This window comes from Schistocerca americana, chromosome 1 (genome assembly GCF_021461395.2).
Source record: "Schistocerca americana isolate TAMUIC-IGC-003095 chromosome 1, iqSchAmer2.1, whole genome shotgun sequence".
NCBI lineage: Eukaryota > Metazoa > Arthropoda > Insecta > Orthoptera > Acrididae > Schistocerca > Schistocerca americana.
This window is the reverse complement of record NC_060119.1, coordinates 672479862-672494743: the sequence shown is the minus strand read 5'-3', so window position 1 is coordinate 672494743 and position 14882 is coordinate 672479862. Positions and strand designations below refer to the sequence as shown.

Below are 14882 nucleotides of genomic sequence, written 5' to 3'. Positions count from 1 at the left end.
TTTTGAGCTTCGTAAGGCTTCGCCAATCTTCAGGATTTTATGTTCTCTTAACCCTCCATTTAGTGGTGGGAGTGAGGAGTTAACCTGCCAGACCTATTTCACACAGTTCGTGCTTGCTACGCTGCATGTCAGTACAGCCATTCCGAACCCAATACATAAGCCTGAAATGTTAACAGCTGTACTGCAAATGGCTGCCTGGGTTGTGGAACAACGCTGCAAGGTTATGTTGGTAAAAGTAAGGTTTATTTGTGAACTAAGGTAATTGATAATTTCGATGTAGTTACCTTCGTGCATACAAATGTTAATTTGGATAAAATATCAATACAGTATTACAGTAACATTCAGTTATAACGTAAAATATGATTGGGATTGATCAGTCCAGTCAGGTACAGAATAGGGAGTCCTGCTTTCACATTTTTAAGTAAAGAAACACAACTGCTGACAATAATATGTCGTTCCATTTTAGAAAAAAGTAATAGAAAAAGTGCTTGACTTATAAAACATTTGTGAACTTAGTACGATTTTGTTTCAGGTTATGACTACCTATTGCAGAAGAGGCGTAACACACAAAGAAATTCGTACTCAACTAGAAAATTTTCCAGATGATATTACAACACCCTTTGAATGTAGTGATGACAGTGAAGGTGAAATGAAAGCGTAGTACTCCGCGGAATAATAACGCAAAGACTCTTTAAGCGTATGCTAGTACCTCACAAAATATTACAGAAACTGAACTAAGCGCTAATGAGAAAGTCGCAGACAATGAACAAAATGTTCAAACGGTATCTCTTCAGGTATGTGCTAATACTTCGCAGTATATGGACTGACGATCATGCAATTCACTTTCTTTCAAATTATCATGAAAATGAAGTATGCAGTATGTGCAGAACGCAGAACGATGGATCAAAGATTGAAGTGGAGGCACTAACAGTTGTACAAGATTGTAATGAACACTTGGGTCGCGCAGATACAGCTGACGCAGTGAGCTCTCCTTATGAGGTAGACAGAAAGTCAGCCGGCTGGGATGGCCGAGCAGTTCTAGGCGCTACAGTCTGGAACCGCGCGACCGCTACGGTCGCAGCTTCGAATCATGCCTCGGCCATGGATGTGTGTGATGTCCTTAGGTTAGTTAGTTTTATGTAGTTGTAAGTTCTAGGGGACTGATGACCTCAGATGTTAAGTCCCATAGTGCTCAGAGCCATTTTTGAAGTCTCGTCAAGATAAATTGAGATCTGCTGATAGTCACAGGAATATCACATAAGTAGCGAACATTCAATATACAGGGAAAGTGCACACTCCTGCTACGGAAAAATGGAAGATACTTTCCTTTGGAAAAGCTTTTCCAGATAGCGTCACTCCGGGGCATTGTGCGTGAATTAACAAATACAAGCAAGAAGTCAAGTCCTTTGCTTTTACAATATGTAAACCAAAAGAGCGGCACTGCCAGAGTCTTATATCTGTTATCCGTTATGTTATTTGCGCCACCACTGAAATATTTAACGTCTACAATTTTTTCGTCATCGTAGTAGATGTCACTGTGGTTTGTTCACATTGCTTAAGAAGACATTATTTTCTATGAGGTATTTTTGTTCCACTATAAAAATTAATTTTTTAAAATATTTAGTAGTCAAGAAATGCATAGCAAAAGGGGATTACATCAGTTATGTTTTAACCATCAGTGGGATTTCTTTTAGTGAATAATATTCCAGCTGTTTTCCACAAACACCAACTTGTATTTCCCGCGAAAGGCAATAATCCAAGTCGAATCCAGCTACCTGGCTTGGCTAATACAGAAATCGAGTAGGCTGTCCAAGCCGGAGAGCTGTCAGCTTCTGGCTCCGTCAGCATCTGCACATAACGCAACCACGAGTCTACCATGTTACACCGTCCATTGTCATAGGGGGAGGAAGACGTTTCGTTTTCCTTAATCCTGCACAACGACTGAAATGAACTGCATTTCACACTAAGGACGCGTGTGATACCCATATTACACACAGACTCATTTTAAGTGGGCACGTCGTAAGTACCGCAATTATATGACAAATTCATGTCAGTGATATTGGTCTGTAGTCAATTTTTTTGTGAACTGTTACTAGCTTACTTATGGATAATCTTCTGAGGGCATGGGAAACGCCCCAGCGCCTGTTTACCTGCTAGTGTAGCCAGGTACTGCAACCGCCGGCTGCGTTTCTGCATCGTGCTCCAGAGTGCCGTGGCTGTTGCGAACAGATCCAGGCGCAGCCAAAGCTCCTCTCACGAATGTTGAAATACCCCGCAATTTGCGCTGTTAATAGCTCGATAAGTAGCTGCAGATAATTCGTAGATGCTAATCGAGTTGGAGGATGCTCTTATTTTCAGTTCTTATTATCTACAAGTTATTATTTAGTGAATAACGATTTATCTCTATCCTCGAAAACTAAGTAGTTAAGCTTTCATGTCATCAGATTCCAAATGATTATTCCCCCTAATAATTACTTGAAGATAACTTATCAGCCAAGACGATAGACTTTCAGTATTTCAGCTGAGTGTGAAGGCATGTTGTGATCTATGAGTGGCGTTATAGAGGTTACCGTCTTCCTCCCTTATATAAACTCAATCGGACCAAACAGGTGTCGAAAGGTCCAACGGTACTGACTGGCCGCCTTGTCGTACTCAGCCGACAGGTGTCACTGGATGTGGATATGGAGGAACATTTGGCCAGTACACCGCTCTCCTAGCCAAGCCCGACATCGCTAAACTTCGGTGATCTTACGTGAACCGGTGTTACACTGCAGCAAAGCCGTTGGCCCTCCTTTATATAAAGGAGGATAATAAAAATCGCAATGCAGAAATCATTTGTTCAGTATTTCAAATAAATAATAATAGGGAAGGATACAATAATGAACAATAGAGAAATACATGCATAGAAACACCAAACTTGGTATCACAAATATGTAAAAATGCTTATAGTACAACACAGGACGTTTGTTTTAACTCGAGACAACTAAATAACTCGATAACGACGCATCGTACGAAAAAAAATGTTCTAAGTGAAAAGTTGAAACTAGTAAATGGAACATCTGTCTGTGCTTAACTGATCATCTTCTAACCACCCCTCCTGGTTGGGCGGGGTCAACTTTGTATTTTAAAATGGGAACCCCCATTTTTACTGCGCATCCAGAGCCTGCCCCAAAAAATAGGTGTGGTTTACTCAAAGTATTGTTTTCCATTCGTGGTAGACGGCGCTGTAATCGACAGCTATCAAGTGTACCTGTTTCGGCAATTAAGAACCGACGCATTTGATTCTACATTTTATTTACGATGTAAATGTAAAACTGGTGGTCTAACGGTTGGTACTTACGTTAAAATGTTACTTTAGTTTTTCAAATGTCATTGTACAGTGAAATCAATCTAAATAAATAAAAGCATGTCTGAAATACTGTTTCTGATTGTAAGCCAGTGCGGTGATAATAAATGAACTGTCGTAATGAAACTTGTAGTGTCGTAATGTGAAAGAAAAGCTGTCGTGTAAAAGTAATTAATGAAAAGGGAAGTCTTTCATACTGCAGAAGCTAGCAGTCTGACTGCGAGAATTTTGCACAATATAAACTGCCTAAATAATTAACTTGAAGATGAAACCTAGAGTAATTGGCTTTGCAAAATTTGATCACAAAAACTGTCTCTGAATAACATAAATTGGCCTGATTGAATAAATTAATAAAAAAATCCAAATATTTAGTCCTTACCTCTACTCTTCGCAAATCTGAATAACGCGTTGCAGTACTGCTGTGTCTTGCGCGGCCACGCTAAAGCTGCAAATCACTATATCTGCACAGGCGCATTGAGGTGCAATTAGTTCTCTGTTAGTTGCCAATCTAAGTATTTTTAGAACACGCTTGGTTCCTTTTCCATTAAAAAAAAAAAAAAAACACGATCAATTAAATGTTGTAAGAGAAAGGTAGGTAAAAAATGAAATACGGGCATAAATGACAAAACAAATGCTTTTTTTGTATACTGTGAAAAAGTGCTCATGGCTGATTTCAAATTTAATTTACGTCTTAACATCCAAATAATACACTTTCCTATCTTTCAGATCTCGAAACTCTCAGCACAATAACCAAGTTAGTCCGATGGAGCAGCAATAGTGAAACAAAGGAACATCATTATAATATTTACCCCTGACATTCCACTTCTGGTATACATTTAATTCTATTTAACTTCCTCCTTCACAAATCAGTTTCCGTTACAATTTTCATACAATCATTTTCATTGAACAAAATGATAAATTGAGACATTAATTTTGAATCACAATATTGCCACAGCTTCTTCACTTGCGTACCTCTAACATAGCAGAACTTCGACAGCTCTCACTACCAAAGCTAAACACTGTCTGTGCCCTCGCGCAGTTCAAAGACACTCAGTTTACTTCTGCGATACAGCTTACAACATCGCTGCTCGCTCACAATCGATTCAGATACCAAAAATTCATGTACCAAAATTATGCATGACACCTGTCAACACTACAACTAATGAGGCTCGACATTGACATTCCTGGCAAGTAAGTTACTTGTCTATAGTTTTCTGTTCGCTACAGGGTTGATTGTGGTGTGTCCTGAAACCGTCGGAATGCTTAATTTCGGTGGCTGCCCTCGTTCCTGGCATCATGGTGTTGGTTTCAGTGTGTTTCTACCCAACCGCGGAAACTTCTGCGCTGACCGCTACGCAGCTACTGGCGGAATAGAAACCACAGCCACCACAATAAAGTAAAATGTGCATTAAGCGACATGATAGACGTACCTGCCATGGATGTACACGAATCGTGTAAACACTCACAAGACCGTCCCATTGCTCTGCGGCCCACCACGTGGCAGCTCCACTGCAGCGAACGTTTAGGCACCACCCCTCTCTGGAGCCTTATTTTCTTTCTTTTTTTGAATCAGCTGACGTAATGGACGTTGAATCTGATGCATGGAACACCGAAACAATTTTAACTACCGACCAGGCGGCAAGAAATTGGATGCCGATATTGCTCTTTATGCCGAACGTTTTGCTGACAGGCCGTCACCCTGTGCAACCATTCATCGTGTTGTGCAACAGTTTACTACCGAGGAAAGTCTGACGCCTAAAAACAGAACTCGCAGAGCAACTGTAAAGGAAAACATCAATAATGAAATCGCAGCTCTGGCTGTGGTGCCTCAAATCCACACGCAAGTACCCGAGAAATATCGGCAGTCTTGAATTGCTCACACAAGTGTTTGGGCGATCTTATGCCATCACAAATGCCGTCCTTACCGGATCTCCATATGTCAAGAACTCTTTCGGAATGATTTTCAGAATCAGATGCACCTTTGCAATTAGGCACTCAAACAAATAGAAAGAGACCTGCAATTCCTTCTCGTGTAATGTTCTCTGACGCGTCAACATTAACGAACCACGTTGAAGTTAATCGGCGTAACATGCATTGTTGGGGGATAGGTTACATTGTAGTCTATGATACCGCACTACACGTTAACAGACCAAGGACGCTGACGCACAACACTTATTGTCAAAAGTACCATGATATGGGGTATCTACTGAAATTTGTGACTGGATTGAGAACTTTTAGAAGGCAGCATACAGCATGTTATCTTGGATGGAGAGGCGTCGTCTGATATAGAAGTAACTTCGGGCGTGCCCTAGGGAAGTATGTTAGAACCCTCCCATGTTCGTGTTGTATATTAATGACCAGACAAGCCGGCCGCGGTGGTCTCGCCGTTCTAGGCGCTCAGTCCGGAACCGCGCGACTGCTACGGTCGCAGGTTCGAATCCTGCCTCCGGCATGGATGTGTGTAATGTCCTTAGGTTAGTTAGGTTTAAGTAGTTCTAAGTTCTAGGGGACTGATGACCACAGATGTTAAGTCCCATAGTGCTCAGAGCCATTTGAACCATTTGACCAGACAAAATTAATAGTAAAATCATGGTTTTTTGAAGATGATGCAGCTATCTATAATGAAGTGCTATCTATAGGAAGCTGCATAAGTATTCAGTCAGATCTTGATAAGATTTCAAAGTGATTCAGAGACTGTGAAAGAGGACAAGTTACTCTCTCACGTATTTTTCGTATGCGGAAAATTATTAAAGATTTTATTACAACCTGACACACTTTGAACAAGACGCTAGAAAGCTAACGTCCTGAGCAGACATTGATGGAGCCTGCTAGGGCGCTAAAAGCATGAGGTAGTTTTATGATTATTCGCTCATAGAAACGGCATGTTGGGAGCTGAAACCACATGGCAGCGAGTCCATCCCTTAGTAAATCTTGTTAGACAGGTGCACAGCCATACAGGGCAGACAGGGCAGTTCCTCATCGAGACAAGTCTCCAGCAGAACAATGCCATGCTACCTGCCGTGGCACTAGCAGAAGACATGGGCTGGGGCGACAGTCTAAAGGAATGCATATACACAGTGGAGTCATAAACCAGGCATTATGTGCAGAGCCATGCGGGATAAAAATTTACCCGTTTTTGTGTTTGCTGATAGTGCAAATAGGCCAGTAACCACTTCCATTACCTCAGTTGTACAAGAACCCTCTGGCGTTTGAGAAACAATGAGATATAGAATCTTCATTACACTGCATAGATAGAACTAACAAGCTCCAAGGCACAGATGATTTACATAAAGATCTTTGAGATTGTATCTGTTATCTTGTTGCCGTGGGAAGCGACATGCCTTTGGAGAAAATCAGCTCTCCCCCTCTACTAGAACTTAAAAAAGCCAGTAATTGGCGGTTTCTTTTTTTCCAGAGATGTAGGTTTCTTAACTCTTGCCTGGTTTGACATGCGTTTGTGCTGTCATCTGAGAGGGGAGATTTAGCGCGTCTACAGCTCTGTGATTGGCTCAAGATGGTGTGAAGGCGATGTTGTTTGTGCACTTTGGGGAAAAACGGATTTTTTTCTGGAATGCTGCGAAGCACTCAGGTGCAGGACTTGGATCCGGTAGGCACTTCTGGTCGAGTCTCTGGCATGTGTGGTTGGTAATTGGGACCTATCCTGAGACTGACATCAATAGCGAGTAGTTTAGGCTGGGGAGCCTGTGTTGAAGTTTTTAGTGTACCAACAGTGTGACTTCAAACGTCTCAGGTTGCTCGTTTGCCGAGGGCACACTTATTCATGTTTGGTTTACCAGTCTTGGCGTTTGGTATCCTTGTGCGCTCTGCCATATAAGTGAGACAGATTGGTCCTGGGTACGACCAGCGAATGAGAGTGTCACACACTGAAATCTACCGTGATTTCAGGGCTCTCGTGGAGAGTAAATTGCGGTCTGTCTGCCTGATCGCTAGACCGTGAGATTTCTGCATTTCTTTCGTGGCCGCGATCGAATCTCACGTGCCACTCCGTGTCTCGCTCCTACGCACACATCACGCCAGCTGCAAGCTACATCGCAACACGAAACAAACGGGGTAACGTACTGCTGCTCCGTCATTGTCAGGGCGTACGGACCTCAATCGCCACTTGCTCTCAGCTGCACCTATGTAGAGAAACTTCAGCAGATTTGATCAGACAAAGTCTGCTCAGCGTCAGATCAATTCAGACTGCGTTATCCACATTTTTAGGGCCAGAGTACTTGACTCACTCCACTAGTTAAACTGTCTCTCACACGCAGGATACTTGTCCAGTGTAGTCTTAAGTAACCCGTTAGTTGTTTACGGTATTCAATCAATAACTTGTTTAGCATAATTTATGTCTTTTTTTAGAAAACATAAATGTTGTTAGAACACTAAAATTATGCCGACATTCTCAATCATTTATTTAGTCTCACTAGAGTTACTTTTCTAGATCATAGATAGGTGATGATGATGATATATTCTTTGTGGAGCACTCATCTATGCGGTTGTCAGCGCTCATAACAATTCCCAACCTTTGCTAAGTCCAATCTCGCCACTTTCATGAATGATGATGAAACGATGAGGACAATACAATCACGCAGTCATCTCGAGGCAGGTGAATGTCCCAGACCCATCTCAGATTATAGATAGGAGTGGTGTTAGTTTGGTTCGCACTGCCATGCTGTAGTAATAAATGTAAAGATTTTTGTGAGAATACTGATGTTGTTAAAGGTAATATGGAGGCAGAGATCTGAATGAATGTGCTTGTCATCAATTACAGCTATTTTCAATCATTCTGGACGCAGTGAGAAACATTTGTCAACTGTTGCAGTAGAACAGCTTTACGTATAGTCAGACTAATTGATTTATTTAGCTATAGTAATTGAGAACTAGTATTATATGCCCTTTTCCTAATGTGTGTGACGTAGGTAATGTAGAGGACATAGTCATGGCGTGGTTCAGATGGTGCCTTGTAGTAACGCTAGTAAAATGCACTGTCATGATGTTACTGTAAGATGTGAGTTTAATGCTTTTGAGAAAGCTTTGAAGCATTGTAACTTGTGAGATATTTAGAATGTATTAGGGCTTTATGATGATTTTTATGCGAGCAAAAATAAATGTGGTGATAAATGGAGGTTGAGGAAGCTGTAGTTAGGGACTGTATGTCATGGGCGCAAGCACCAGCGACTTTCATTATTAGTATTAAAACTCAACAGTAGACGAATGTACCGTGAATATCGGAAATCCGACAAAACATCAAATCTCCGACATCGCTGCGGCCGGAAAAAGATCCTGGAAGAATGGGGCCAATGACGATGAAAATCGTTCATCATGACAGAAGTGCAACCATTCCGAAGATTGCTGCAGATTTCAGTGCTGGACCATCAATACGTCTCTGCGTGCGAAACATTCAACGAAACGTCACCCACATGGGCTTTCGGAGCAGAAGGTCCACTCATGCACCCTTGATGACTGCACGCCACAAAACTTTATGCTCGTCGGGCCCGTCAACGTCGACATTGGACTGCTGATAACTGGAAACATGTTGCTGATAGGAGGAGTCTCATTTCAAATTATATGGAGCGGATGGACGTGTACGGGTATGGACACAACCTCATGAAACCGAGGACCCTGCATGTTAGCATGGGACTGTTGAAGTTGGTGGAGGCTCTGTAACGGTGTGGGGCGTGTGCAGTTGGGACCCCTGACACGTTTAGACACGACTTGGACAGGTGACACCCACGTAAGCATCCTGTCTGACGACTTGCACCCATTCATATCCATTGTCCATTCCGACGGACTTGGGCAATTCCAGCTGGGCAATGCGACACCTCACACGTCCGGGATTGCTACACAATGGCTCCAGGAACACTCTTCTGAGGTTAAACACTTCCGCTGGGCGCCAAACTCCCGAGACATGAAAATTTATTGAGCATATCTGGGATGCCATGCAACGTGCTGCTCAGAATTGATCTCCACCTCTTCGTACTCTTACGGAATTATGGACAGCCCTGCAGGATTCATGGTGTCATTTCCCTCCAGCACTACTTCAGACATTAGTAGAGTCCATGCCGCGTCGTGTTACCGCACTTCTCCGTGCTCGCGGGGGCCCCACACGATATTAGTCAGGTGTACCAGTCTCTTTGGTTCTTCAGTGCAGCAGAGTTTGTACACTGAGCAGGACACATACGTTTGTCTATGTAGAGGAAGACGTGGTGAGTGTTGAGAAACGCAAGCGATGAAAGCTTTAAATGAAGTGTTGTCACTCAATTATTTTGCCACCCACTTGTAACATGGACAATTTTTACAGCTACTGTTATTGTATCGAAAACTGAAAGTATTCGCTAGTAGTTTTTCTTAGAGAAGCTTCATTTTCAGCAGCTAAAAGGTATATTTCGTGGACTCTTATTCACGAATTTTGTTTGAATTATGTTCTTGTTAAAATAATGTTACAGTCCGAGCACCAAACGAGAACAGGTCTTCAGCATACAAAGAATGATGTTTCCTGAAAATGTTACGTTTGTTTGGTAGTATTGTAAAGACGTTCTATAAAATAATGCGAGAAGAAAATTGCGTTGTTGATAAATAAAATTAGTTGACCAGTTCTTTACACATACTTCACATTTGTTAAGGAAAGCAAGGCAAAGCCACATCATTTTCATTCGAAGCAATTTTCGTCTGAAGACGCACACCAATGCAGATGATACTAAAACTTACGGAAGGAGTTACGGTAAGTACCAAAATTTTTACTTCACGTCACAATTAACTGATGAAAGCCGACAGTTTCACAACGTCTAGCGTATTAGAAATCTAAATAGACTTACATCACAGTAATGATAAAATAGTGAATTCGCAGCTAACTTTATGATTAAATAATTTAATGAAAATCAGATTCTCGCAAACATAAATTAATTTTTCTTCTAGCACAGCAATAACGCTTAAAATTTCATTATAATGGTAAATCTAAGAAACTACAAGAAGGTTAATTTAAACCGCAGATAAATCTCAACAATAATTGGTAAAATCTCATAGAAATGAACACAATATGACGATTGAACAATTTTTTCCAAAGCAAGATTCGTCTTTCACTCTATTAGGGTAAATAACAAACAATCTGCTGTCATTAAAAACACGTCCCGTCGACAATTAGACAATCACTTCCACTTTTTTTGAAAGTTTCTCGTGCGGTGCTTTACTTTTTAAGTCTTTTTTAAATGTGGTGACATTATTGAGATGTAGCTGTTCAGAAACAGATCATCCAGAAAACATATTTGTTAAGGTGGGGAAAACGCCACCCATACATCATATTTGTTACCATGAGCAAAAGATCGCCTATGATAAATTATATTACGTAACAGAAGCTATAGTTGTCAAACTTACAGTACAAAGATTGGTGAAGGATGCAATGTCTATTATGAGAATAACATCATCCAAAACTTTTTGTGAAACATCACACACTTTGAGTTTCTACGAAACATGCACCAGATTCGTCTGTGTGACATTTCAAGGTGTTTCTTTAATGGAAATGGATTCAGTTGCTCCTTCCCTTCAGAGTTATTGCTCTTGATGTAACAGGTATGAAGTGGAACGCAGTATATTACTTCATTGCTGCGTCATTAACTTAGGTATAAGATCAAGCTCTTTTTAACTTTCAGCCAGAACCTGTCTTCGTTGAATCTTTATTGTCACCGTCAGCATGTCCGACAGTGATGTTTTCCATATCGTCGTTGATCTCTGCAAAGGTCTTTCCTCTTGTTTCGGGCAGCAGCTTGTACATGTACACTGCACAGACAAAGCACATGAAAGAGAACGCCCAGAAAGAGTAGTAAGCGCCCAGGCCGTCCGACACCACTTGGAACAGCTTCTTCAGGACAAAGCCATAGAGAGCTATTGTTGTGCTATATAACGTCAGGCAGATGGCCTTAACGGACACGTGGAACACCTCTCCCGTGAGCAGGGATCCAATTGGCGTTGACGCACCACTATTGCATAGCTGAAACATATTAAGTTCTTTTTAGCATAATGCTACAGTTCAAATGTAAAGGACTTTTATATCCCTTGACAACTAAATATTCCGCAAAATATAAATTACAGGAACTATTGTTGGCGATTCATAGGTGAATATGATGAGTAACTAAATACGAGCATAGATTTTTACCAAATGAATTTTGCATTAAACGCTTCTTTTAGTTCTTGGGTCCATGACTGCTACTAACTTTTTTAAAAAAATCATTTTTCTATATTTCTTATTCCACTTTAAATAAACACTTTATTTCATTGACACCCTTGGACATACTGAGAGTTGGCAATACTCTCTTAGGATTTAAAGGTTGGCTACAGCGCGCATACACAAGCTCTGGAATCTAAGATATTGTTGACGCGCTTCGCAGCGCACGGATTAATTAGTGGCAGTCTGGAAGCCAGTGTAGGAGCCCGCCTGCTGCGGTGCGCACGTGTGTTGGGCGAGGGGTCGTCGCCGAGCTGCGTACTGCCGTGTCAGCCAACAGCGACACAGGATTTGGTATTGAGTCGATATTTTTTACAATTTGCAGCGCGCTTATTAATTTAAAGAAAAGGGTTTGTGTATGTGCGTAGCAGCAGACGGTAATTTTGATAATGATAGGAGTTGAACTCGTAAGGGAAACCATTGTTAGGCGGATACACTCCTGGAAATGGAAAAAAGAACACATTGACACCGGTGTGTCAGACCCACCATACTTGCTCCGGACACTGCGAGAGGGCTGTACAAGCAATGATCACACGCACGGCACAGCGGACACACCAGGAACCGCGGTGTTGGCCGTCGAATGGCGCTAGCTGCGCAGCATTTGTGCACCACAACCGTCAGTGTCAGCCAGTTTGCCGTGGCATACGGAGCTCCATCGCAGTCTTTAACACTGGTAGCATGCCGCGACAGCGTGGACGTGAACCGTATGTGCAGTTGACGGACTTTGAGCGAGGGCGTATAGTGGGCATGCGGGAGGCCGGGTGGGCGTACCGCCGAATTGCTCAACACGTGGGGCGTGAGGTCTCCACAGTACATCGATGTTGTCGCCAGTGGTCGGCGGAAGGTGCACGTGCCCGTCGACCTGGGACCGGACCGCAGCGACGCACGGATGCACACCAAGACCGTAGGATCCTACGCAGTGCCGTAGGGGACCGCACCGCCACTTCCCAGCAAATTACGGACGCTGTTGCTCCTGGGGTATCGGCGAGGACCATTCGCAACCGTCTCCATGAAGCTGGGCTGCGGTCCCGCACACCGTTAGGCCGTCTTCCGCTCACGCCCCAACATCGTGCAGCCCGCCTCCAGTGGTGTCGCGACAGGCGTGAATGGAGGGACGAATGGAGACGTGTCGTCTTCAGCGATGAGAGTCGCTTCTGCCTTGGTGCGAATGATGGTCGTATGCGTGTTTGGCGCCGTGCAGGTGAGCGCCACAATCAGGACTGCATACGACCGAGGCACACAGGGCCAACACCCGGCATCATGGTGTGGGGAGCGATCTCCTACACTGGCTGTACACCACTGGTGATCGTCGAGGGGACACTGAATAGTGCACGGTACATCCAAACCGTCATCGAACCCATCGTTCTACCATTCCTAGACCGGCAAGGGAACTTGCTGTTCCAACAGGACAATGCACGTCCGCATGTATCCCGTGCCACCCAACGTGCTGTAGAAGGTGTAAGTCAACTACCCTGGCCAGCAAGATCTCCGGATCTGTCCCCCATTGAGCATGTTTGGGACTGGATGAAGCGTCGTCTCACGCGGTCTGCACGTCCAGCACGAACGCTGGTCCAACTGAGGCGCCAGGTGGAAATGGCATGGCAAGCCGTTCCACAGGACTACATCCAGCATCTCTACGATCGTCTCCACGGGAGAATAGCAGCCTGCATTGCTGCGAAAGGTGGATGTACACTGTACTAGTGCCGACATTGTGCATGCTCTGTTGCCTGTGTCTATGTGCCTGTGGTTCTGTCAGTGTGATCATGTGATGTATCTGACCCCAGGAATGTGTCAATAAAGTTTCCCCTTCCTGGGACAATGAATTCACGGTGTTCTTATTTCAATTTCCAGGAGTGTAGATTAATTATTGAATTTTGTTATTGATTTCTTTTGTAATTGTCAATCAATTGTTTCACTGTGTATTTAATTGAGAAGTATAATTGAGAAGTATTTCAGTCTGTCTCAAGAGTCTGATTAATTTGTAATATTGCTTTAATGCCACTGGAGGCAGATTTACATACGAAGCGATTGTTCAAAGAGTTTCTAGCGTTTTGTTGATTGAATGAGAAAGAATCGCTTTCAGAATATAGTTTTTGAAAAAAGGAATTACATTTTTGGGTTATCATTTATCGAGTTTAGATTTGACCAAACCATTTCTCTTGAATTGTATCTACTTGTAGTAAGCAGTAGCAACCGCAGCAACAGCAGGAGCCGCCATACAGAACATGCATTGCACTCAGCATGAATAATAGGTTTTTTATGTTTTTGTTGAATATTGGAATGCAGCAGATCAAGAAGTGGGAGCAGAAAGACCAAGTAAGTTAATTGTTGCGCACAGGACCAGTTAAAAAATAATAAAGTTTAGGCGATCTCTGTAATAGTGAAGTTAACAAGAGTACAAGCACGAAATTAACAGTAGAAAACACGAGATAAGAAGAGACAACTCGCGACTTTCAATACCACCTCAGTGATGTTAAGATTTTACTCCATTTATGAGAATACAGCGCAACATTTGTATTTTACTGGTATTAGTCTGATGGGATTATACATCCCTTGCATGTTCTAACACAATCATCAGCCAAGAATTATCGTAACGTGTTTTGCCATATGTCTGCGTGGGCAGATGCCTGAAATAACTTATACTAACAAAACTACTGAAAATTTTGTATGGTGGGCATCCACAGCTGTACAATTGTATCGTGATGGAAAAGACCATTTAAGGTCTACGATAAACACAAGTTTACGAGCCAAACAGTTTCATGGCGTTAGAGCCACATCTTCGGACATACATATGTATACAAACAATAGCAAGACGTATAAAAATTTTGTTTGGGACTGTGCAAGAAACTATATAGTAAAATTATATACTCAAATCTATTGAATAACTTAGTTTAAGTGGGAACCAGTAGACGACCCAACATCTGTGCTAAAAACGTTCGACCGTCAAAAGCTCGGTAGTCAAGTAAAAATATGGCAGACTGTAGGAACATCAATCCGATAAACAGAACAAAGAATAAAGCTAAAGTCGTGAAACAGATGGACATAAAAGTATAAATCGAATTATAGGTGTAAATGATGAAAACCTAAATCCAAAAATAGAATCTGCAAAATTGCAAGATAAATATTAAAGTTAAGTCTCAGTAAAATGCTGCATACAAAATCTAGATAAAAGGACTGAGGAAAGGGAAAATTAAATGTGTTGCATAGACGCACGAAAGGTGTAATATCGTGGTGACAACATGAGGCACGCAGAGACAGCCAAGACTACAACTGAGCTTAACCGCGGACAGTACTGATAAGGAAAACAGGTGC

The 14882-nt window shown here is 42.4% G+C and overlaps 1 protein-coding gene across 1 annotated transcript in view; it reads right to left on the bottom strand.

The window, feature by feature from the left end:
• Window positions 1–10994: 10994 nt before the first annotated feature.
• LOC124589247 (facilitated trehalose transporter Tret1-2 homolog) overlaps window positions 10995–14882 on the bottom strand; it is a 124388-nt gene continuing 120500 nt past the window's right edge. The window contains exon 4 of the mRNA XM_047131546.1: window positions 10995–11336. Coding sequence (XP_046987502.1) covers window positions 10995–11336 — 342 coding nt within the window. The remainder of the gene's footprint in view (window positions 11337–14882) is intronic.